The sequence below is a fragment of the Tamandua tetradactyla genome, chromosome 4 (assembly GCF_023851605.1).
Source record: "Tamandua tetradactyla isolate mTamTet1 chromosome 4, mTamTet1.pri, whole genome shotgun sequence".
NCBI lineage: Eukaryota > Metazoa > Chordata > Mammalia > Pilosa > Myrmecophagidae > Tamandua > Tamandua tetradactyla.
Genome location: NC_135330.1, coordinates 125844355 through 125868322, shown reverse-complemented (window position 1 = coordinate 125868322; position 23968 = coordinate 125844355). Strand labels below are relative to the sequence as shown.

Genomic DNA, 23968 nt, shown 5'->3' with positions numbered 1-23968 from the left:
TATTGTCAATGTATTGTGTTCATTATTTGAAAATGTGCTTTTGTGGATAATTATGGTTATTACATAATTATAGCTATTAAGTTGCAGAGCCAGGATTCAAACTCAAAACTTCTGCCTACAAGTTGATAGTTGTGAAATGGCAGAAGCAGAGGAAATAGACCGCTTCATATTGAAGGGGTAAGGGAAGTAGCATCTGCTATATAAAGATAAAGCTCTAAAAGGAATAAAGTAGTTGGTATCTAACTACTAATACTTGTCAGACACTGTGTTGAATGTGTTATTCACATTCAACTGCAGTGTAGAAAGGTTAAGTAATTTGCCCCAAAGCATAAACCTCATAAATGATACAACCAGGAATTGAACCCAGATCTGTGACAGCAAATTCCATTCTCTTAAATCACTTCAATAAGTTGTCTTTCTTTGAATGGAATCAGGAGATTACTTTTTCTGGAAGAGAAGTGCACTCAAGAATATCAGAAAAAGATTACAGAAAGAAAAGGTAGAGATAGGAAACAGGAGTTGTATTTAATTCTTTACTGTTTTATGACAGAATAAACAGTAAAAGTCAGCTGAAGGATTTTCTCTTCAAATTAGCATGTATCTGAATTAGTTAAATAGCTAAAAATTGAAGGTGTCCCAAGTGTAGGAGGCTGGAGATGGCCTAGATGTGGGTTTTATATATGGAAAAGATTAGGAGGGGAAGAGTATACAATTTATATACTTCATCTTCTTTTTTCACCTTTGATTTACTTAAAATAAGCAAATGTCCAGGGTGATTTCTTTGAGCCCTTAAAAGCTAGCACTTTTTTCATGAAATATACATTTTAACAGCACTTTACAGTTTTCACAGTGCTTTCACATGCTTATTTTGTTTGCTCTTAATATGTTGGTAGGCACTTTTACAATTTTGCTTCTATTATCCTAAAAAAAAATCCATAAGTACAAGAAATGTGTTTATGGCAAGTTGAATGGAAGGCAGTACTAGACTGGAATTTCTTGGCACATACCAATTTAAATATGTTTTTTCATTATAAATAACTAGTTTAATTATGATCAAAAATTAAAAGATAAATATTATTCAGAAAAATACTGGCTATCAGGCAGTTTTATGAAAGGATCTCTGCTTTTTCTTCCCTCTCATTTTACACCTTCTCTTTATATCTCAAAAATCTCAATGCTGCCAACGTTCAAACATGTTCAAAGCAAAGTAATTTTCCCAGTGTAATACAGTTCTGAGTCCCAAAAAATCGGTGTAATATAAAACTGTATTTTTCAGATTACAGTAGCATTTGGAGCCATGAGAAAAACTTTTTGCATTTGGTCTGACGTTTGTTTAATTTTTAAAATATCTTGTTTTCATAAATTAGAGATACATAAATAAATGTCTAACAATTAATGAAAGAAGAGAAACTTCAGATATTGAAATTTCTAGAAAGGCTTTCAATATATGCCCGTTAACTATAGATGGGCATAAAATTTTATTTACTCAAGTTGATTTGTCTATGTATAAATGCAGGTAATTTTTTAACCCTAAAGTTATTTGGTTTTGGTTTTGTTTATTTGACCCTGCTTAATTGACATTAACCTAGGAGCTAAGTAAGATAGTGTCATCTGAACCATTCAGATAGCATTAAATAAGTTGTAAAGCAGGATGATCTCTGCCAAACAGTAAAATATTCTTACCTTTATTAGTGGCCTTTTACCATTAATAAAGTATTTTCTTTTAAAAGTAATTGTTTGTAAGAGGAAAACAAACATCTGCTTCGATTTCTAATGGAAACAATTTCAACCCAAACTGTTCATGGGTATGTATTTTAAACATTTAACACCAAAACCAGAACTAGCTAATGTGCTCAGTGAAGAGATCAATTCTCTTTCCCTCTAACCCCTACCCCACTTCCTTATATCCCCAGAAACCTTTTTTAAGAAACCAAACATCATTATTTTTATCATATTCATTATTAATTTTTTCGCTTATTGCCACATTATTATTTATTATAGTGAAATATAATATAACTGACATAAAATACTATAGAGTAAATTTAATTTTGAATTTCAACCTTGCTGCTTATATGCTGGCAGTTACTGAATCTCCTTACATCTTAGTTTCCTTATCTACAAAATTGATATAAATTACTACTTTACCTCATAAGCTATTTTGCAAAAACTAAGTAAGGCATGCAAAATTCTATGCATTCAGTAAATGTTAACTGTTATTGTTGCTGATAATATTTGGTCCTATGCTGATGAGGATGTTGGTGGGGAAAGAGACTGTATATTCTCTGCAAATATTTGGATTTTGAAAATTTTAGTAGAGACGAAGAAAGCTGTCATCTGCCAAATTAGACCAGCTAGCCTTATCCTCCTGTGTTGATTGAGCACATCCCCCTTTTGGCCCTTTAAGAAGTGCTCCTGGATCAGTTCACGGAAGGGTTTGCAAGACTACGAAAAGCACTGATTCAATAATGGAATCTGACTGCAGAGACATTTTATAATAGCTGAGGTAGCTTATTTTTTTGTCATTTAGATTAATTTTTCCATTTTGCTGGTAGTACTACTACAGAACCAATTTCAAGATCCATTCAGTATCCTGCTTTAAAAGTTTACTTCAGAAATAGTGTAGTGGCTATTCTCCTGTTTTATTTTAAATGATTTAGAATGCCTTCAAGATTGTAACTCTTGATGTAAGTTGGTTAGATTGTGTTGCTCCTTCCTTAGTATAATTGCAGACATCTAGAATGTGGTTGAATTTCTAGGTGTGTAAGGAAACACATGTTAAATTTTCACTGGTTGTAATCATTTATATCATAGCCACTGATCAGGAGGAAAAGTTTATAAATTGCATTGTTGCAGCAAAGTAAAGGCATTTAAAAATAGAAAAAAGCAAGCTGAGAAATCTAATTTAATTTTTTGTTGGAATTTTAAAAGAATGGATCAATAACGATGTTTTGTTTCTAGCTATTAACAACCAGAAATTTAGGCCCCAGGATTAAGAAATCAGTTCTTGTTAATTAAACTTAAATATGAAGGCAGAGATTTGTGTGCCATGAAGCGAGAGTTTGATCTACGACTGTTTTGTTCCATACTTGGTATAATGCAGTACACGTTTCTCCGCCAAAGCCCTATGTTGTCTGGGCAACTCCCGTTGCCATAGCAATGAAATTCTTTTGAGGGAGCAGGGCGAATGCTAATTGTAGCCATTTGTTGTTCCTTCTGTCGCTCCCTTAACTAGCACAGTTGTAGAGCAGCCAGAGACTCTGGGTGAAGAGCACGGAGTGCCCCCAAAAGCATTGCTGCTGAAGGCAACCGGCTGCTCTGCTTAAAAAATCATTTGAGCAGCCGACAGTGCTGACAGTGCCACTATGTGGGCAGAGGCACAGCTTGACTCAGACCCTGACAACTGTTGATCTGGGACTTAGAGGGGAAGAGAAGACTGTTGAAAACCTGTTGAGAAGTTACTGATAACATGGAGATTAATTTGACACCAGTCCCTCAGAGGTAGGTGACAGGCCTATCACAGTAACTGTTTATCCAGGCTGAACAGATACAGGAATGCCCAGAGGCTGTAGGAGAGAGATCAGTGGTTATTCCTTTTATTCCCATCTGAAAGGGCTTTACTATGGCCTAAGGTAAAAATACCCATTTGATTGGCACCAAACAATTGTAGTAATTCACAAAGTATTAGATTAGGTTTATATTGGCAACTCCCTCCTCTTTTTTTTATTGTCCCGTAGTTTTAAAGAATTATGATTTAACTGCCAGAAATTAGTTAAAATTGAAAATCAATGCAACATAAATGAAAACAAACCCCTTTTGAAAAATAAGAGACAAAGGGGTATCTACCAATATAGTCTTTAGTTTGAGAATATGCTCTTTGGCCAGGCAAGTAGTAATTCATTATCAAACCTAATTGCTATGGATACTTGAGGGAAGAAAAATCATTATAAAGGCAAAAGAAAACATGTGAGGCTCTATTGTATTATTATAGTATAGCTTTTCTTTAAAAGTGTATTGACAGTAAAAATGGTTAAGTTCATGAGAGTTTTAAAACCAACCAGTATGTAAACATGACAATAAATTTCAGGGTAGTTTTTTAGGTATTAATTTAATACATATGCCTTCTAATTGAAGAAATTGAAGTGTATCTTAGCTGAAATGTTCTTAAAATTCATGGGAACTAATATTGTAAGCTATTCCTCACTTTAGCTTTTTGTTTGTTTGTATTTACTTAGTCAAAATTGGTATAGTGATGACCCAATAATAATTACATATTTCTTTCTTACTAGAGAGCAGAGAAAGGCCTTTCAAGTCCATGTGAAATTTTTTTTCCTTGAAAGAACCCCATGTATATTTAATGTTTTTATTACTCATCTTGCTCTTTCTAGGGAGAGAGCTACCAAGATATCATTCAGTGCACTGAAAAAATTAGTTTCTGATAATGGTGATCACAATAAGTCATTTGTGTTTTACAAACACTAAATGAATTTCATTGATTAAAATCACTATTCATTCTATGAATTCCAGGGAAAAAAATGTGAAAATTTTCTAAGATTTATTGTTTTTATGTTCATAATTTTTTAAATTAAGGCAAGACAATACCAATAAACTATGTAACAAGTGCAAATTATTAAATATTATAAACATCTTATATGTAATTTTTATATGCAAGGTATTTCAATTATTTCTAAATAAGACCTATGGAATATAATAAAAGATTATTTCATTAAACTCTTACTTTTAAAACATTTGCCTTTACTTCTAAACACTATGTCCCCAGCATAATAAGTGAGAAATAAAGCTCTAAAAGGTAAGAAATATCATACCTGCTCAGCCAACAGAGATGAAATGCTGTCAAATTTACCACCAGTCATGGCTTCAGTTCCCTTCCAATGAATAGGTCTACCATGGAGTTCTGCAAACAGATAGGAAGTCTAAAATATTCTTACAATGAGGCTCCACTTCCAGTATTCTTTGGCAGAGAGAATTTGTGTTAATGCAAAACTTAGTAGTAGACTGGCTGATAACTGGCAAGGCAAATTTCCATCACAATCAGGTTGCAGCAGCCCTCTGGAGAAACAAGAGTAGACAGTCCACCCTCACTCCTGACAAAATTCTTTTCCCTAATGGCTAGTATGATGAAAGACCTAAAACCTGAATATGGGAAGAAGAGCGCCCCACTATCAAGGAGTTTTCTTTGCACATTATGTTAAAAAATCTTCAGGAAAGCCAGTACTTTTTGGTTTACTTAGACCCACCACCAACTTTGTTCAAAGGACAGAATCATAGCCACTGCAGATAATGTTTCAGAGTTTCTCAGTCTAAAGACTCATAGCCATTTGCCTTGTTGGGTGGTTTCTTGGCCTTTGCTTTTTTTTTTGTATGCTCTATGGCAGGGTCACATTTCATTCTTTCTCCATGTGAGTATCCATTATTGCAGCACCATTTGTTGAATTTTTGTTTGTTTGCTTGCTTGCTTGTTTGTTTAGAAGAAGTGCACAGCCTGGGCCAGGAGTCGAACCCGGTCTCCCACATGGCAGGTGAGAATTCTACCACTGAACTACATTTGCACCCCAGCCTTTGCTTTTAATAGTACAACACACCCCAGATATGGCTAGGGAAATGTATTTGGACCAAGAAGAAGTATTCCCAAAACAATTTCTAATGGAGAGTCTGTGGCTTTTAGTATCAGGCCATGTGCTGGTTTGAAAATATTATGTACCCCAGAAAAGCCATGTTTTAATCCTGATCGAATCTTGTGGGAGCAGCCCTTTCTTTTAATCCTGATTCAAGGCTGTAGGCTGGAAACCTTTGATTAGATTATCTCCACAGAGATGTGACATGCCCAATTGTGTGTGACCCTCTGATTAGATGGAGATGAGACTCTACCCATTCCAGGAGGGTTTTAATTAGTTTACTGAAATTCTTTAAAAGAGGGAACATTTTGGAGAGAGCCAGAAATGACAGAAGCCAGCAGAAACTTCACAGCAGAGATGATATAGATGTAGACTCCTGGGGAACAGAGACACAAGTGTTTAGAGATGCTTGGAGCCCAGCAGATATTGCCATGAGATGTTAAGCAAGCCAGAACCTGGAGAGAGCCAAGGGATGCCAAGAGATGAAAGCCAGCCCTGGAGAAGAAAAGTGAGGAACCCCGACAGGAACAGAGGCTGAAAGCAATAGACTCCAGGAGCAAGGGACCAGCAAGGGAACAGCATACCTTCCCAGATGATAGAGGTGTTGCACATGCATCAACCTTTCTTGAATTAAGGTATCTTTTCCTGAATGCTTTAGTTTGGACATTTCCATAGGCTTAGAACTGTAAACGTGCAACTTAATAAATTCCCCTTTTTAAAAGCTGTTTCAGTTCTGGAATATCACATTCTGGCAGCTAGCAAACTAACACAGGACACTTGATTGGAGTAGGGCTAAAACTAGGACTATCACTTGGGAAGGAAGAGCCGAATATAAGGAAAAGGAATCCAGGGACCAAGCCATGGTTCTCCTCCTCAGTTGTGTGTAGCAGGCTATCATTTCTTGAAATGAAAAAATGTAGATAGCATTCAAAGGTGATACAAGAGTTCTCCTCTTGAGGAAAGAGCAAGTCCCTAGTAGGATATAACTCAAGAAACCCAAATAGAGATGTAGTCATGAAGTGAAAAGATTTGCTCTTTCAGCCTGAGATTACTTCTCAGGCAGGCCCGGATGGCCAAAATGGGACCTAAGAGCTTAAATGAACTGCACCATTGGGAGAATGAGAGGATAAGTGACCTAAATGTTAAATGTCTGTTTTAACCCCTTGCTCAAACCACTTAGTCCTTATCCTTCCTTTTCAGTAAAAGAAGCTTGAAGGAGCTGTATCCCACGCTGATCCTCACAACATCCTGCCAGGAAGTCTGATAAACCATTCTGGCAATATATAAGTGGAATCAGGCCAATTTAAAACTCTAAGTGCAAAATACGTACGTCATGTGGATATTTATTCGAAAAAGTTTCAGTCCTTCTAGGTTCATGCCAAAGCCAGGGCCCCCACCACATCCCTGAGTATGTGAATGTTAATGACCATCCTGAGAAACAACCAATGATAGGACAAGTAAAACCAAAACAGAATAATTCTGGTGATTTTTGTCACATATTGACAACTGGTAATAAGAGTCACCGTGGTAACCTGTTATATATTTTTTTTAGGATTTTTGTGTTTTGCAGTTTAGTTTGCTATTGCAGGTATTTTGTCAATCATTTTCAGCCAAATATATCTTCTTTACAGTTTCTCAATGAATTCTTTTTTATTGTGTCCAGACTTAAGGGAATTGCTCCTAAGAAAAGTGGTAAAAAAAAATGAATGCTTCCAGTTATTTATTCAAATTTTTTTTGCATCTCAGCATGATTTTATAATTTCAGGTGATTGTAGTTCAAATTTTATCTCCAAAAAAAACACATTTTTTTTTTGTATGCTGTATGGCAGGGTCACATTTCATTCTTTTTCCATGTGGGTATCCTGTTATTGCAGCACCATTTGTTGAATTTTTGTTTGGTTGTGTTTTTTGTTGTTGTTTGCTTGCTTGTTTGTTTTCGGGGGAAGTGCATGGGCTGGGAATTGAACCCAGGTCTCCCACATGGCAGGTGAGAATTCTGCCACTGAACTACCCTCACACCCCCCCTAAACACATTTCATTTTTGTCTTTGTCTATCATGACATAAAAAAAATGGCTGGTCAAGCCAGTAACTAGCACTATTTAAATTATAAATTATACATAATGAGAAATACTTATCAGTGGTTCCACACCTTATTGTGTGTCTCAGTCAAATGAGCAACTTCTTAAAAAAAATTAGTTTTCTGTACCTCGTTCCAGCCCTACTAAATCAGACCTTCTGAGAATGAGTGCCAATGAGTTCACTGAGATGCCCCCAGTCAGAAGAGGAGCATTTTGAAAATAATGATATGGAGTAATATTTCTCATTTATTAATTATCAGGTTCCAATGTGAAAACAAGTCTTCAAATCTTGATGACTGTGCTGATTTGGAAGGATGTATATCCCCTAGAAAAGCCATGTTTTAATCTAAATCCCATTTTGTAAAGGCAAAATAATCCCTATTCAATACTGTACGTTTAAAACTGTAATCAGATCATCTACCTAGAGATGTGATTTAATCAAGAGTGGTTGTTAAACTGGATTAGGTGACAACATGTCTCCACTCATTTGGGTGGTTCTTGATAAGTTTCTGGAGTCCTATAAAAGAGGAAACATTTTGGAGAATGGGAGATTCAGAGAGCCAGAGAAGAATGACATAGCCACGAGAAGTAGAGAGCCCACAAGCCAGTGACCTTTGAAGATGAAGACGGAAGCTTCGTGAAATGTTGAAATAAAGACAAGAACTTCCTTGAAGATGAGAGATCATACAAAGAGTTGAAATGCCTGGATCACACTGGAAGCTAGTAATGGCTCAATTAAAACCAGGTGGTGGGATTCGGCAATGGAGAGGGAGCATCATGAAACAGGAAGCCAGGAGAGAAAGCTAGCAGGTGACACCTTGCTCACCATGTGCCCTTCCAGCCGAGAGAGAAGCCCTTACTGTGTTCACCATGTGCCTTCTCATTTAAGAAAGAAACCCTGAACTTCATTGGCCTTCTTGAACCAAGGTATCTTTCCCTGGATGGATGCCTTTGGACATTTCTATTGACTTGTTCTAACTGGGACATTTTCTTGGCCTTAGAACGATAAACTAGCAACTTATTAAATTCCTCTTTTTAAAAAGCCATTCCGTTTCTGATATATTGCATTCCAGCAGCTAGCAAACTAGAACAATGGCTGTTTTAGTTTGTTAAACTGCCGGAATGCAATATACCAGAAAAGGAATGGCTTTTAAAAACAAATTTATTGGGTGGGCAATGGTGGCTCAGTGGCAGAGTTCTCGCCTGCCATGCCAGAGACCCGGGTTCGATTCCTGCTGCCTGCCCATGTTAAAAAAAAAAAATTTATTAAGTTGCAAGTTTACTGCTCTAAGGCCATGAAAATGTTCAAATTAAGGCATCCAGATAAAGATAACTTAACTCCAAAGAAAGAGCAAATGAAGTTCCGGGTTTTTCTCTCTCAGCTTAGGAGGGCACATGGGGATGTCTTCTAGCTTTCTTTTGTCATTTCATAAGGTTTCCAGCAGCATTTTCCTTCTGCATCTCCAAAGGTCTCTGGCTGTGTGGGCTCTGTCAGCACTGTTGGCTCTAAAGCTTTTTCCAAAATGGTTCCCTCTTAAAGGACTCCAGTGTGCAACCCCACCTTGAATGGATGGAGACACATCTCCATGGAAACTACATAATCAAAAGTTACCACCCACAGTTTGGTGTGTCACTCCTCCATGGAAACAATCAGAAGATCCCACCCAGCAATATTGAATGAGGATTAAAGGACATGGCTTTTCTGGGGTGCACAACAGATTCAAACCAGCACGATGACCATTCCAGGAATATTCAAAACTAACTAATTTTTGTTTTTTTCTTTTTGGTTCTTGTTTGTTCTTTTAACTTCCCTTTAAAAGAAAATAGTTTCAAAGCTGTTTGAATATAAAAGATACATACATTAAGACATGAATAATAGGTAATATGTGTCATTGATCGAAATTGAATTTAAAATAAAAGTAATGTAGAACACAGACAGACGTACTGTCTTCAAGGTATAAAAAGTAGCTTAAAATGCAAAACAGAGCAAAACACCCAGAGTGCAGAAGAATTGGTCATTGCATGAACTAAAGAATGGAAAGATATACTTTCAATCTGCCTTCCAGCCTATTTACTTAGAGCTTTACATATGGTGAAACATTAGTGAAAACAGGCACAATTGGCTAAAATTTACTGAGAAAATGTCTTTGTCTGAAAAATAATTTTTAGAAAGCCCTAAAGTGTGTATTGACTGTGTGCATTAAGTTTTGATCAGTTTGTTAGTGACAGTTCACCTGAATCTGGACAGCTAACTCTAGGTAGACTAGTCTTCTCCAGCCTACTGTTCCTAAGCTAATAGCAACTTAGTGTTTCCATAAAGTCTGGACTTTGGCTAACCAGTGTATATTAAATGACAATTAATTTAACCTATATTTATAAATGCAACCTTGTTCTACTTCGTATGATACATACACTTGGGATTGGTAACTATTGGCCTGCAACAAATTAATAGTGAATCAAGATATATTTCTGTTATACACACCAGCCATTAGAGTCTATCTCTTCTTTCTCCTCCTAAAATCATGAGAGTCAGGAACTCAACTCTCTTGGAAAACTTATCTACAATACCTTACAAGATAGTTTGCTTCTCCGCTATTGGAAGTGTCACTTTCCAGATATACCAGAAGAAATTGCTAAAACTTTGACATTCTGTTTTTAAAAGATAATTAACTCCTAGATTAAATAATGCAATATTTACATTTGAAGTAGTATTGGCTCCTACCATGTTTTGAGTCCTGTCTCCCTTTTATTTTGCCTTCTCTTTCACTTTTTTTTGCTTTGTTCTTGTTAAATATACTTACAAACCCTAGGCTGTATATTAAAGCTGGAGGAAAAATGAGAGACAAAGAAGTAACTGAAGTTCTAAAATTCTGCCTTCCTGGCAAGCTAAAGTTGTCAGTTCTGATAAAAGCAACTACAGAAAGAAACCTTCCTGGAACAAAAAGGCTCTGAGTTTTGCAAGTTGTCTATAAACTTCACTCTGGGCATTCCTAAAGAAAAGGCTATTGTCCCTCCACATTTTTGCTCAATCCCTCTGATTGGAATTCTCTTCGTAGTCCAGACACACTCTTAGTTTCAAGGCTCTCTTTGGTTATCACCTCCCCTCCCATTGTCTGCCCCAATCCTGGCCACTAGTACTCCCTGTGCTGCAATAGTACCTCAGGCCTCTGTTATCCATTGGTTACTTGCTGATGTAGTTGTCTCTCCTAATTATGAGTTCCTGAAGGGCAGAGATGCTCCATCTTTGATTCCCTAATTCCTAGGAGAGTACCCAGCGATAGTAGGTATTAGGTGAGCTTGGTTGTTGTTATTCCTACCCATAATGTCATCTGTCCCAGGGTTACATATTTTCAGATATTAACTAGTATCATCAGTCCATTTATAGGATATTTTATCTTCATCTGGTATCACACTTATTCACAGCCATTTTTAAAAGTTGAGATTTTATTTTTGGTTGTTGCTATAATTCTTTATAAATTTTTACCAAATTATTCATATATATATTCATGCAGAAAAATGCATAAATCATAAGAGTATTGCTCAATCTATTTTTCTCATAATGAACACACCATGTAATCACCACCCATGCATACTGTTTTTTAGCAGTATAGAAATTTACCAGAGAAAATAAAGAATGATCCTGACATAAGCTTAGTGTAAGAAGAGGATGATTTGCCACCATTTTACCTGAGTAAGTGTGTGTGTATGTGTATGTGTTTTGAGACTAAGAAGTGACAGTGATTCCTGTGGTATATAGACTTTTGTCCTCTATTAAAGTGCTTTTCTATTCTCTCTGTTGCAGTCCCTTGGAAATTTCAAAGGAAACTGAATTTAAATATGCTTTTCTAGCTACATTAAAATGTATGTAAATGGATTGTAAATAAAAGTTTTAAAGGAAATGAAAATGCTTTACAAATATCTCATTAATTCCTCCCCCATCCAGCATCCCTATATGAATCTGTAAAAGGCAGTTGTCGTAGAATCAAAGGGCTAGAAGAGACCCTTCAGTAGATTTGTGAATAGTCATTATGAAAAGATAATTGACTTTTTCTTTAAAGTGTTCAGAAAAGGAAACCTCACACTTTTTCTTGGAAGTACAGTACATTTCCCCAACCCAAGTTTCTATTGTTATATGAATCTATATAAAGTGGATGAGATGAGTGTTTGCATCCACACGGTGGTCGTTCTTCAGGCACTCTCAATGAATTAGGTCTGATTCCTCTTATCCCTCTCCCTAACGCCAACCTAGCCTCCTTGTATATTTCTTTTACCACAGCGGAAACCTACTCCCTTACTCAGTGATCACCGTTGCCACAAAGATACCGCCACGTACAATTTATTCCTTGTCCTTAATGCTGCTCAGATCTGGCCTTCCCTCTCCTTAAGTCCCACTGCCTTATTTCTGCCTATCATTTTTAGAAAGTTTTATTTCAATAGTATCCTGCTCATTCTCCCTTCTTCCAGTTTTCCTCCCATCCAATTCATTCCTTATACTACCACCAGAAGAAAGATAATTCAAAATCCCAATATTTTCATGCTGTATAAATTCCAGAGGCTTAAAATGCAGATTCCATGCATGATGATGCATGTATTTCTCCAGGCTCATCTCTTCCCTCTCCATTGCCGAATTCCACCACCTGGTTTTAATTGAGCCATTACTAGCTTCCAGTGTGATTCAGGCATTTCAACTCTTTGTACGATCTCTCATCTTCAAGGAAGTTCTTGTCTTTATTTCAACATTTCATTAAGATTGAAAATTTGAATGCTGTCTTTGAGAATGCCCCCCACCGCCCGCAAAAATCTACCATCTCTTTACCCCTGTTGAGTTTTGTTATAATTTTTGAAGGATAAATTGTCAAAGCTGTTTAAATGTAAACATAATATATGAAAGAAAAAATTAAAACATGACCTACTGTGTAGCGTAGACATGTCTTGATCTGTTATTTTTATCACATTCCTTTTCTTTTTATTTTTTCTCCTTTTTGGCAGCATCTATGCTTAGATTGCATGCTGGTCCTCTTAGTACTAGTCATCTGTCAATTGCTGAAAATAGTATGGGGAGGTACTGAGATGGGGTGGGTGGTGAGAATGAGTTTTTATAGTCTCAAGCTGAGATTCAAGTTTCTTCAAATATTTTCTTTCCATTGTCTTGGGTCTTCTTTGCTTTTCAATATCCAAGTAGCTGTGACACTTAGTAAAGCCTCTTTTTTTCTGTATGCGGTATGGTGGGGTCAAATTTTATTCTTTTTCTATGTAAGTATCCCGTTAATGCTGCACCATTTGTTGAATTGTTTGTTTTTGTTGTTTACTTTAGGAAGTGCATCGGCCGGTAATAGAACCCAGGTCTCCTGCATGGCAGGCAAGAACTCCACCACTGAACTACCCTCAACCCCCAAGTAAACCCTCTTAATTCACAAGCCAGGTTTCTTATGAAGGAATCTAGTGATCACACCTGCAGCTCTCTCTCTTGACTAGAGGGGTGATAGGTCACTTCAACCCCACATCCCATTTTATATCACTCTTGCCGGGTACGTCTCTCTCTCTTGCCCCAGCTATTATCCCATTTGACTTTCTAATTTGAATTCTGAAACTTACTTTTAGGAAATATATATTTTACTGAACATCTGCAGGGTGTGTGTCAGCAATTAGCATCTTCCATTTCACTATTGTACAGGTATGCTTATAATGCATTGTGATATTTTTCATTTAAAATTGAGAATTTAAAAATTTTTAATGTAGACTTTTTTGTTCTGTTTTACTACTTATGTTATTTGTTTCATTTTTGAAATTTTTACTAAATATTGCGTACATGTAGAAAAATGCGCATATAAGAGTATGGCTCAATCTATTTTCTCAAAAATGAATATACCATGTAAATAGCACTCATATCAAAAAACAGAATATCACCTAGTACCCTCTGAAGCCCCATTTTCTCTCTTCAGTCACCAACTACTCTCCTCCCACCTTTTACAACTCCCAAGGATGAACATTCTTGTGCCTTCTAAGACCATTAATTACTTTTGCTTGCTTTTGAACTTCATATAAATGGAACATCACAGTATGTTCCCTTTGGCATTTGACTTCCTTCACTCAACATTTGTTTTTTAGGTGCAATCATGATGTTACACATAACACTTACTTGCCAATTCTTAGTTCTGTATTCAATTATTTGAATGGTGTACAATTTATTCGATCCACAGTTGAAATGCATTTAGTTGTTTCCAGTTTGAGATATTCTGAATAGTTCTGCTGTGAAGATTCCTAACCATGTCTTTGATGAACATATGTGTGCATTTCTAATGATTCTACAAGTGGAATTGCTGGGTCATAACGTGTGCATTTGTGTAACTAACAGTGAATACTGTCAAGAGGCTTTCCAAAGATATCTTACCAATTTATACTTCCACCTCTTTTTTTGAAGGGTCTCTTCAAGTCTTTTGCTCAATTTTCTATTAGTCATCTTACGCTTATTAATTTTAAAAGTTCTTGATATATTCTGGATCCAATTTTTTTGTGAATTATGTAAGGCAAATATCTTTTCTATTTCTGTAGCTTGTCTTTTTATTGTTTTGATTTTTTTTTTAATGAACAAAAGACCTTACTTTTCAATGTATTACAGTTATTTAATCTTTTCCTTTATAGTTAAAACTTATAGGGGTACATTTAAGGAAAGCTTTGCCTACCTCAAGTTCATGAATACATTCTATCTCCTCCTAATAAATAAAATAAAATGGCCACTTTCATTGGTCATTGCCAGGAGGGACTCCTTTTCAAGAAAGGATTTTCCAGATGACAAAATCAGTCAATCTGCAGGGGCTTTCCAAGAAAATGGAACATGGCTTACAGAACTGCAGATAAGTAACACCTGGTGATAAACCAGCTCTGGTTTTAATAGAGATATCATATCAGAATGGGCAAGTACACCAAATTAATCAATGTGTATCTGCTCCCACTTGCTTCCTCATTTACCCTATATGAACACCACCTTCCCATCCCTTAAGTGGAGCTCCCTTCTACTTTCTGAATGAGATGTTGCCTGATTTATTACTCACTCAGTAAAGCTGTGAGATCCTAAATTACATGAAATGTGCTTCTAGAAGCTTTCTTTCAATCTTTCACATTTAATGGTACTATCTAGAATAGGGAGTTTATTTTTTGTTCCTTTTTTCTAAATTTACATCTTTAACATGTATTTTTTTGTCCTTTTTCAGATGTCTTATATATGTGTATTTTTTTGGCATGAGTAGGCTCCGGGAATTGAACCCGGTCTCTGGCATGGCAGGTGAGAATTTTGTCACTGAGCCACCATTGCACAGTCCAGAAGTCATTATAAATTTTTAAAGGATAATAATTTCCACATTTCTTGTAACAACAAATCTGCACACAAAGCATTTTTTTAAAAATCCCTAGTTTTTAAAATTCTCAATTCCTAATTTTAAAGCACAAACTTTCAAAAAGAATATAGCTTAAATGTTTGAAAATGCTTTATTTTACAATATTATTTACTTTGCATAAATTTGATTTAGCACTATGATGTTGAGATTATATAGAGGAAGCAAGAAAAAAGTTCCTTTATAAATTTGAGGCAATGCCCTTGTAAAAAATCAAATCAGAATCTATTATTGTGATTGGATACAAGTAATTTCCACAGACTTCTTTTTTTTAATTTAGAAAATCATGTTATATTGAATTATATTCAAATAAACAGGCCAAATTTGGTGGTTTAAGAGTGATTTAATAAACTTTTGCTTATAGTAAAAATACATTAGCTATATCAGAATTTGTCTGTAGATTTTATTTTTGGAAGAAGTCTTTATGTCAGTCTACCTAATCATTTCTATCTATTTATTATTACATGAATTTTTTTAATTGCAAAGTAGAATATCTCTCTTAAAAAGGAGCATTTTGTAAACCTTTCTCTTATTGCTTGCAGTAGTTATTAGTTTACCTTCCATTAGTATTCTTCTCTTTGAAATATACTTGAATCTGTAATATTTTTATTATGTAGAATATGAGAAACTCAAGTAAGTAGTTCAGTAGCATAAATGCTGTCCGAATATAGCTTTTTTTCTTTCCTCTTTATAAATAATATATTTACTCACATTTTCTCTTTTGTATATTTGTCTCCTATGCATACATGGCTGAAATATCCCTATAGAGAGGAAATTCAAGAAACAAAACTTCCCTGTGTCTTTCCTCTTCCCTAACTACCCTATCCCTTGCACTCATTCTTTTTCTTTGAAATAGCCCTTGATTAATCTTAAAGTTTCCTTTAAGTTGATCGTGTTTTTCTTGTTAGGGTTGACAGCAAGTTAAATTTCAAAAATGGCCTGTTAATGGCTAGACTGGTGACAGGAAATAACTAATCATCTTGCTTTCCTACAGTTCCACTATTCTTTCTGATTTGCTCATTATCTCCATTGTCTCTCCTCCCTTTCCAGCCTTGAGAGTAGATTGATTGAGCTACTCCATTGTTCACCAACTCCTTTTGGGAAAATGGCACTCATACTTTTGGGCTACTTTTTCTTGGCTCTTTTCTTCTTATGCCCTAGCTCCCTGTTACCCTTCCATTATTATGGTGTGGAAAATGTCAGGGGTGAAGTAAACGTATAGCTTTTCTAATTAATATAGATCAAGAGACTTTAATTTGTAAAAGAAAGGTACATAAATTACCTAATTCTAGCTTGAGAAATTATATATTTCTTTATCCTTTATATACATTTGATGACATTTTCTCAAATACCTAACCTAAAATTAAACTTGCTTTTACTTTATTCTGTGACATGTTTGTTTATTGGTTAAGTGTCATTTGCTAATTGTCCTCACTGTAGAAGGCCACAGCACATGGTGTTATACTTAGCATCTAGAAAATCCCAGCAAATGGTAATTAAATATCATGTCATTGCTATAATTAATATCAGCAAACACGATTTACTGAGCACCCTCTATGTGACAAGCACTGTATGCTCTCTTATTTAACTCTTCAAACAGTCCTGTGAAGCAGGTCAGACTGTCAGACTATTCCCATTTTTAAGGTGAGGAAAGAGAGGTGAAGTCACTTGTGTGTGGTCTCATAGTTTGAATATGTAGAGGTGGATTCGAACTCAGTTATCTGTGACTCCAAAATAGGTGTCTCTTGAAGTGCTATGCTTAAGATTTTTTCTTAAATGTTCCTAGACAGGATTTTATTTTCCATTCATAAGAAAAGAATATTCTGAAATGATATCTGGTATAAAAAATGTGAATGGACCAAGTCCGCCAAAGTTTCATCATAGGCAAGTGAATATACTCTTTTGTGCATTGTCCAGTGTCCTCCATTGCATTTTTGTAGTGCTTTACGGGCCTGTTTGACACTGTTAGAAGAGGAGGCACATTGGAATAAACAAGTCCTGAGTTTGAATCCCAGCTCTGACATTTATTTGATGTTTAAGTTTTTTATGCCTAAGTTTCTTCTTTAAAGTCCATAAAACTGATATACTTCATTGAATGCCTGGGCCCAAAAAATTGTTTTATAGACATTAAAGCCCATAGATGCTCTTGCTTTTCTGACACTACTGGTACTGGTGTTATTATCATTAATATTCAGCGGAACATATGTTGATATTAGTATTTCCAGTCAGCAAATTAGAAAAAAGGGTACTCAGAATAGTTAAGTGACCAACTCCCATTGCTACATTTAGACTAACAAATCTGACTCTTGTGTCTGATGTGATTTTTTTTTCCATAGCATGCAGCCTCCAATAGTTTAGTATTAGGGTGCCAGAGACATTCAGACTTCAAATTGCAATTCAGAAGATGAAATGTAGTTAGTTTATTTTATAAAGCACATTATTCTAGGGGATCACCTTCTTAATAAAATGCAAATTCAAAACTTCAAGTCCCTTTACGAACTTCTGTACTCAGCAATTGTTAATTTGGATGCTTTGGACCTAAGCACAAGGGATTATTCTTTACAGCATGGTTAAGAGAGATGGAAATCTTGGGAGAGTTTAAACTTCAACCCTAATATGTTCTAGAGAGAGAGAGAACAAAAACAATTACAAAAGTGGGAAAACCACTGATTGTAAACATAGTCAAGGTTTGTGGATGGACAATGGTTGGAAAAATATCTCAGTTTCCAAGGAGGCATAGAAGTAACATATACAGTGATTGTGCTGGTTTGAAATGATATATGTCCCTAGAAAAGCCATGTTTTAATCCTAATCCCATTTTATAAAGGCAGCCATTTCTTCTAATCCCTATTCAATGCTGTATGTAAAATCACCTCCCTAGAGATGTGATTTAATCAAGAGTGGTTGTTAAACTGGATTAGGTGACGACATGTCTCCGCCCATTTGGGTGGGTCTTGATTAGTTTCTGAAGTTCTATAAAAGAGGAAACATTTTGGAGAATGAGAACAATTCTGAGAAAGCAGAGCAGAATGGCATAGCCATGAGAAGCAGAGTCCACCAGCCAGCGACCTTTGGAGATGAAGAAGGAAAATCCCTCCTGGGAGCTTCATGAAACAGGAAGCCAGGAGAAGAAGCTAGCAGATGATGCCGTGTTTGCCTTGTGCCCTTACAGATGAGCGAGGAACCCTGACTATGTTCAACATGTGCCCTTCCAGATGAGAGAGAAACTCTGTGTTTGCCATGTGCCTTCTCACTTGAGAGAGAAACCTGAACTTCAATCAGCCTTCTTGAACCAAGGTATCTTTCCCTGGATGCCTTGGATTGGACATTTCTATAGACTTGCTTTAACTGGGACATTTTCTCAGCCTTAGAACTGTAAATTAGTAACTTATTAAATTCCCCTTTTTAAAAGCCATTCTGTTTCTGGTATGTTGCATTCTGGCAGCTAGCAAACTAGAACAGTGATCAAACTATCTAAAATTTGAAAAGATACATTTGTATTCAATCCATAACTGTTGTTGGAACAGATGCAGGCTGACTTTGTTTTTAAAGTATTCTCTTCTGGATGCTGCAAGCTGCTATATGAAGGAGATTTTCTAAGTGGTGACCCTTAAAGATAACTTCATGGTTGGGTGGGCCGCGGTGGCTCAGCGGGCAAAGTGCTTGCCTGCTATGCCGGAGGACCTCGGTTCGATTCCCGGCCCCAGCCCATGTAACAAAAAACGGAAAAACAAAATACAATAAAACAAGAAAATGTTTAAAGATGTTTCCCTTTCTTCCTTCCTTCCTTCTCTCTGTCTTTCCTTTAAAAAAAAAAAAAAAAAAAAAAAGATAACTTCATGGATTAGTGGAATTAAAGATTTTAACCACATACTGTTGAAGAATATATTCTTTTATGCATATATGCTTCTTAATTGTCTTATAAGTTGAAAGTAGGTCAAATCTATCTCAGCTGGAGCCTGCACAGAGAAACAGCCTGTCCTTTCCATAGCTTAAGGAGGGGAGAAGAAAGTGAAAGGAGTAAGACAATTTTAAAGCAGTTTGGGTACTGCTTTGGCAAATCAGCACTCTCTAGGTCTGGTGGGTGTAGAGAGGTCTCTGTCTGCTGGGAATCCCACATGTTCTTTGGAAGCTACTCTGCTGAGACCTTCCTACTGCACCTCCTTCAATTGGGGCCAGTCCAGCTACACCCCACCTCATTCACCCACAGCCTCTTACAGCTGTGGTCTGCTCACTTTGGCAGGCCACCTTCTTGACCAGGGTCTCCAGTAAAGTGATTCTGGACCACTGTTATCAGGGATTCTAGTTCTGGCCTGGGGATTTATAGTCCTGGAGGAGAAAGCAGTTAATTCCCAACACCACCCTGTCTGGCTGTGTGCTGGTTTGAAATGATGTATGTCCCCTAGAAAAGCCATGTTTTAATCCTAACCCATTTTGTAAAGGCAGCCATTTCTTCTAATCCCTATTCACTATTGTATGTTTGAAACTGTAATTAGATCATCTCCCTGGAGATGTGATTTAAGAGTGGTTGTTAAACTGGATTAGGTAGAGGCGTGTCTCCACCCATTTGGGTGGGTCTTGATTAGTTTCTGGACTCCTATAAAAGAGGAAACATTTTGGAGCATGAGAGAGATTCAGAGAGAGCAGAGCAGAATGAAATAGGCACAAGAAGCAGAGTCCACCAGCCAGTGACATTTGGAGATGAAGAAGGAAAATGCCTCCTGGGAAGCTTCATGAAATGGGAAGCCAGGAGAAGAAGCTAGCAGATGATGCTGTGTTCAGCATATGCTCTTCCAGATGAGAGAGGAAACCTGACTGTGTTCACCATGTGCCTTTCTAGGTGAGAGAGAAAGTCTGTGTTCACCCTGTGCCCTTCCACTTGAGAGAGAAACCCTGAACTTCATTGGACTTCTTGAACCAAGGTATCTGTCCCTGGATGCCTTAGATTGGACATTTCTATAGACTTGTTGTAATTGGGACATTTTCTTGGCCTTAGAACTGTAAATTAGCAACTTATTAAATTCCTCTTTTAAAAAGCTATTCCATTCCTGGTGTATTGCATTACGGCAGCTAGCAAACTAGAACAGGCTGCCACAAGGCACTCCAGCTTTTCCAGCCACTTTGTCTATCTCTGCAGGGGTCTCCACAGATCCTGCTGTCCCTTGGCTGAGGTTAGAAACTCACAGGCATGCTCCCTGAAGGGTGTCTCTGAAAGAAATCCCTCCTGTTTACCTATCAGGGAACCTCTCCTGGTCACTGCTTTTTTGTTTTAATTATCTACAAAGAAATTGCAAATGGTCAGGCATCTTTTGGAACACAGCATCTATTAAATCTTGATTCTTTAGTCAGAACTTCCATCATAATACTCTGTTACATTGCCATTTCCCAAACCAGTGGGATCGTAGAAAGATAGATTTTTACGTGTCTTCTTTCTCCAAAAAGTTATAAATTGATGTATACAAAGCAGTCATGTAAGTGATGCAAATGGTAAGACTTAAAAATTTTGAAGTGATGAATAAATAACTTCTGTTTAAGATACCTGGGGTATCTTGGAGTAGAGATGAAGTTTACCGTAATCATAAAGGATGTGCATTATTTTAAGTATGTCAGGCAAGTTTATATTTTAAATTAGGGAGTTAGCCCTTGTATATATCTGAAGAAGACAACTAAATTTTAAGTGAGAGCTTGTATATAAAGGGAAAGTAAAACTAATATTTTTAATGAGCAACTACCATATGTCCAATATTTTCTTGGGTAGGTTATTTCATTTGTAACTCAAAAAAACTTTTCTGAGGTAAATCAGTTTTTACAGATGAGAAAGAAGAGGAGGTTAAGAGAGTAATTTATCCAATGCCAGACAACTTAGTTAGCTGAAATGGCATTTAAATCAAGTTGTGTAAGCCCACGTTTGTTGGCATTTGGGACTTAGAAATCTATTTTTGCCTTACCATTGTGCTCTCTTTTTATATCTGATGGTGGGTACAACATTCTTGGTTTTGTGTCTGTTTTGTTTACCTGTATCCTCCATGTCAAAGTTTTATCCATGTGTCTATCTCTGATGCTTAGCTAAGAACATATAATAGGTTCTCAAAAAATGGCAAATCAATGATGAATGAGCATTCAAAAAATATGAGCACTGAAGTCAAGCAGAAGTGAGTACAAATTCATTCTCCCTCATATGACCCTGTGTCCTAAATTAGCAATAAAATTCCTGCCTTAGAGGTTTGAAGAGCCAATGAAGTCATGTATATAAAGCACTGATAAGTGCTATATATAAAATAGATACTTAATACTTGTTATTGCCTTATTCCTCCTCGTTTTCTTCCCCTCGTTTAAAAACTTTATGTCATTTTGAATTATCTTATTTTACTCTCATAGTGTAAGATCCCTACAAGGATCATTCTTTCCTACTTAAATTAGCATACTGCTTAATATGATAGCAATATATCTATATTTTTTTATTAACTAAGTTTTTATATTGAAAATTTCATAGTAAAGATGAAAAAATGTTACAGATTCTTAAAGTGTTCTCCAATTCTGCAAATTCCATCAATGTTGTCCTCTTTTTTTTGCAAATAGTCAGGTATTATTCAACTCCACAAAATATTTAAAGTATACCAGTCTCAGTCAGTAAGTAACAACTCAGAAAATTTTAAATTTCGTATCTGCAAAGCATAATCTTCTATGTGAATTAATAATATTCAATGTTTGGGTTGACTAGTATCTGCTTATAACATTATATGTAAGTTTTTATTTTGTAATGAAATTGCTAATTAGTAAAAATAAATTCTGTGTATTTTGAGTTTTGTTGACATATTTTTAAACAGTCACTTTAAACCTCACATCAGATCTAAAGTGATTTGCAGTTTGTCTTTTTTGTCTACTAAATACAAAGTCACAAAATTTCAGAATGTAACATTTCCCCTTTCAAAGTTTTAGTGATGTTTTAGTAGTTCATTTAAAAAATTCAATTAAAGAATAGGAGCTTTCTGTGATGTTAATTTTATTTCAACCTAGAGTGTCTTTATTAGGAGATTGCTTACATGGCAATATTAGACACTTCAAGAAATAAACTTTTGGCATTAATCTTGTTAATGGTTATATTTTTAAAAATTTGTAAATAAGACTACACCATATGGACTGAAAAGAGTCACCAGCATCTTTCTGCGTGATGGAATTGCTATTGATTTATGACAAATGCCAGTAAGAGCAGGCACAGAATGTGTTGTTGCTGTCAGATGCGAACTAAAAGCAGACAGGTTTTGTTATCAATCACTGGTTGTCGGTGTAAGACAGCAGTGACTGTTATAATTGATTTGATGGCTCTGATGACTTGAGCTTTAGTGGCCAAAGCAGATTGTGGCAACTCAGTCATGCAAGACATTGACATGAAAAGAAAGTGACATGACTCCGCAGAGACAAAGTTGGATGATTTAAGGGGGCAAATCTGCTCAGCTATTCAATAACCATGACTTCTGATATGAGATGATGTTGATAGGACAAAAGAAAGACTCAAATTTTTGTCTGAACAGTTAGGTTTTATGGTACTTTTTGTTAGAATAGGCTAGCTTTCCTTTTTTTTCACCTTCACAGTTCTGTTTTTCCTTATATAATAGTTACTATATTTGTTTTAATGAAGAACATCGCATATCATAATGTATCATTTCCATTACTAAGCTGTCTGATGGAAATATGAGTTTTTGTAGGGAGCATATAAAAGGAGCTTATAAGAACCAGATATCTGCCTTCCTTTTTATCTTAATTCCTGAGTTTGAAGAATATCAATAAGTCAAGTTTCATTAAATCAGACAACATCAGGAACTAAGCACAATTAAAAGGTTGGAGTTACCAACTGTATCATGGCTCATTATAATCTAATCAACCAGTTTTCTAAAAGCATATATATATATATATATCCATCAGTTCAACACACACAGATGTGTGTGATGGCAACTTGTTTTCCATACCAGACATGCCAAACTTTTCTGATTTAAATGGATTCTCATCTGGTTCAAGCAAGGAAGATAACTTCTTTTTAACAACTCATTGATTTGCATTTAGTTCCTGGAGTACTGGGTTGGAAAGGCTCAATTGGAAAGAGCATAGTGCTCATTTAGTAATGTCTGCGATGGGTGCTAAATAGCGATGTGACATACATTTGCCTTCAATGAACAACTCGAACCTGTTGCATTTATTAGTAAAAAAGAGATTGGTGTGAATTTTTGCTTGGGAATTTTGTGTTCTTAAGCAAATATATAACAGAAACTAAAGGGCCATGATACACAAGGTACAGAGTACTTTATATATAATGAAACACACATATCTTGGATATCATTCTTCAAATTTTATCTGTAGAATTAATCTAGGCTATATATTTTTCTATTTTAGGATTTCTTCCAAAATCTGGACTTAGATATTTTTGTTTAAAAGTTCAGAATTAGATTATAGAATGTAAGTTTCACATTATTAGCTTTTGTTATTTTCTTCTCAGTAGATAGACTTTGATTATGCATATTTTAGATGGAAAACTTTTATGGAAATTATGTTCTGACTTTATAGGGTTTTTTTGGAAAAAAAATTCTAGAAATCTATTTCTTGCAAGTATTATTTAGTAATGAACATTTTCACATTAATTAACGTGGTTACCTTTTAGGATTTTTCTTAATGTTCTCCTTTGAATAAAATTGCATACAGTTCAGTTATAGACCTTAATGAGCAATGATGTAAAAATAAAAGTTACCGAAAGAGTGAGTACCTGTTATTTCTAAGGTATCAGAATCTGGATATTGAAGGAATGTAAAGATCCAGCTCAGTGACTTTCAAACTTTTTGACTGCAACCCACATTTAGAAAAACATGATACATA

General features: G+C 35.8%; 1 protein-coding gene across 6 annotated transcripts in view; it reads left to right on the top strand.

Annotated features, from left to right (window-relative positions):
- DIAPH3 (diaphanous related formin 3) overlaps window positions 1–23968 on the top strand; it is a 609701-nt gene that overhangs the window by 495649 nt on the left and 90084 nt on the right. Inside the window, exons 28-29 of one of the 6 annotated variants that reach the window (XM_077158394.1) lie at window positions 5487–5537; window positions 6834–7116. The exons of the other annotated variants lie outside the window; for them this stretch is intronic. Of the exons in view, the coding sequence (XP_077014509.1) occupies window positions 5487–5537; window positions 6834–6847 (65 nt within the window). The 3' untranslated portion in view covers window positions 6848–7116. Of the gene's footprint in view, window positions 1–5486; window positions 5538–6833; window positions 7117–23968 lie in introns of those variants that run through there. 6 annotated transcript variants of the gene reach the window in all.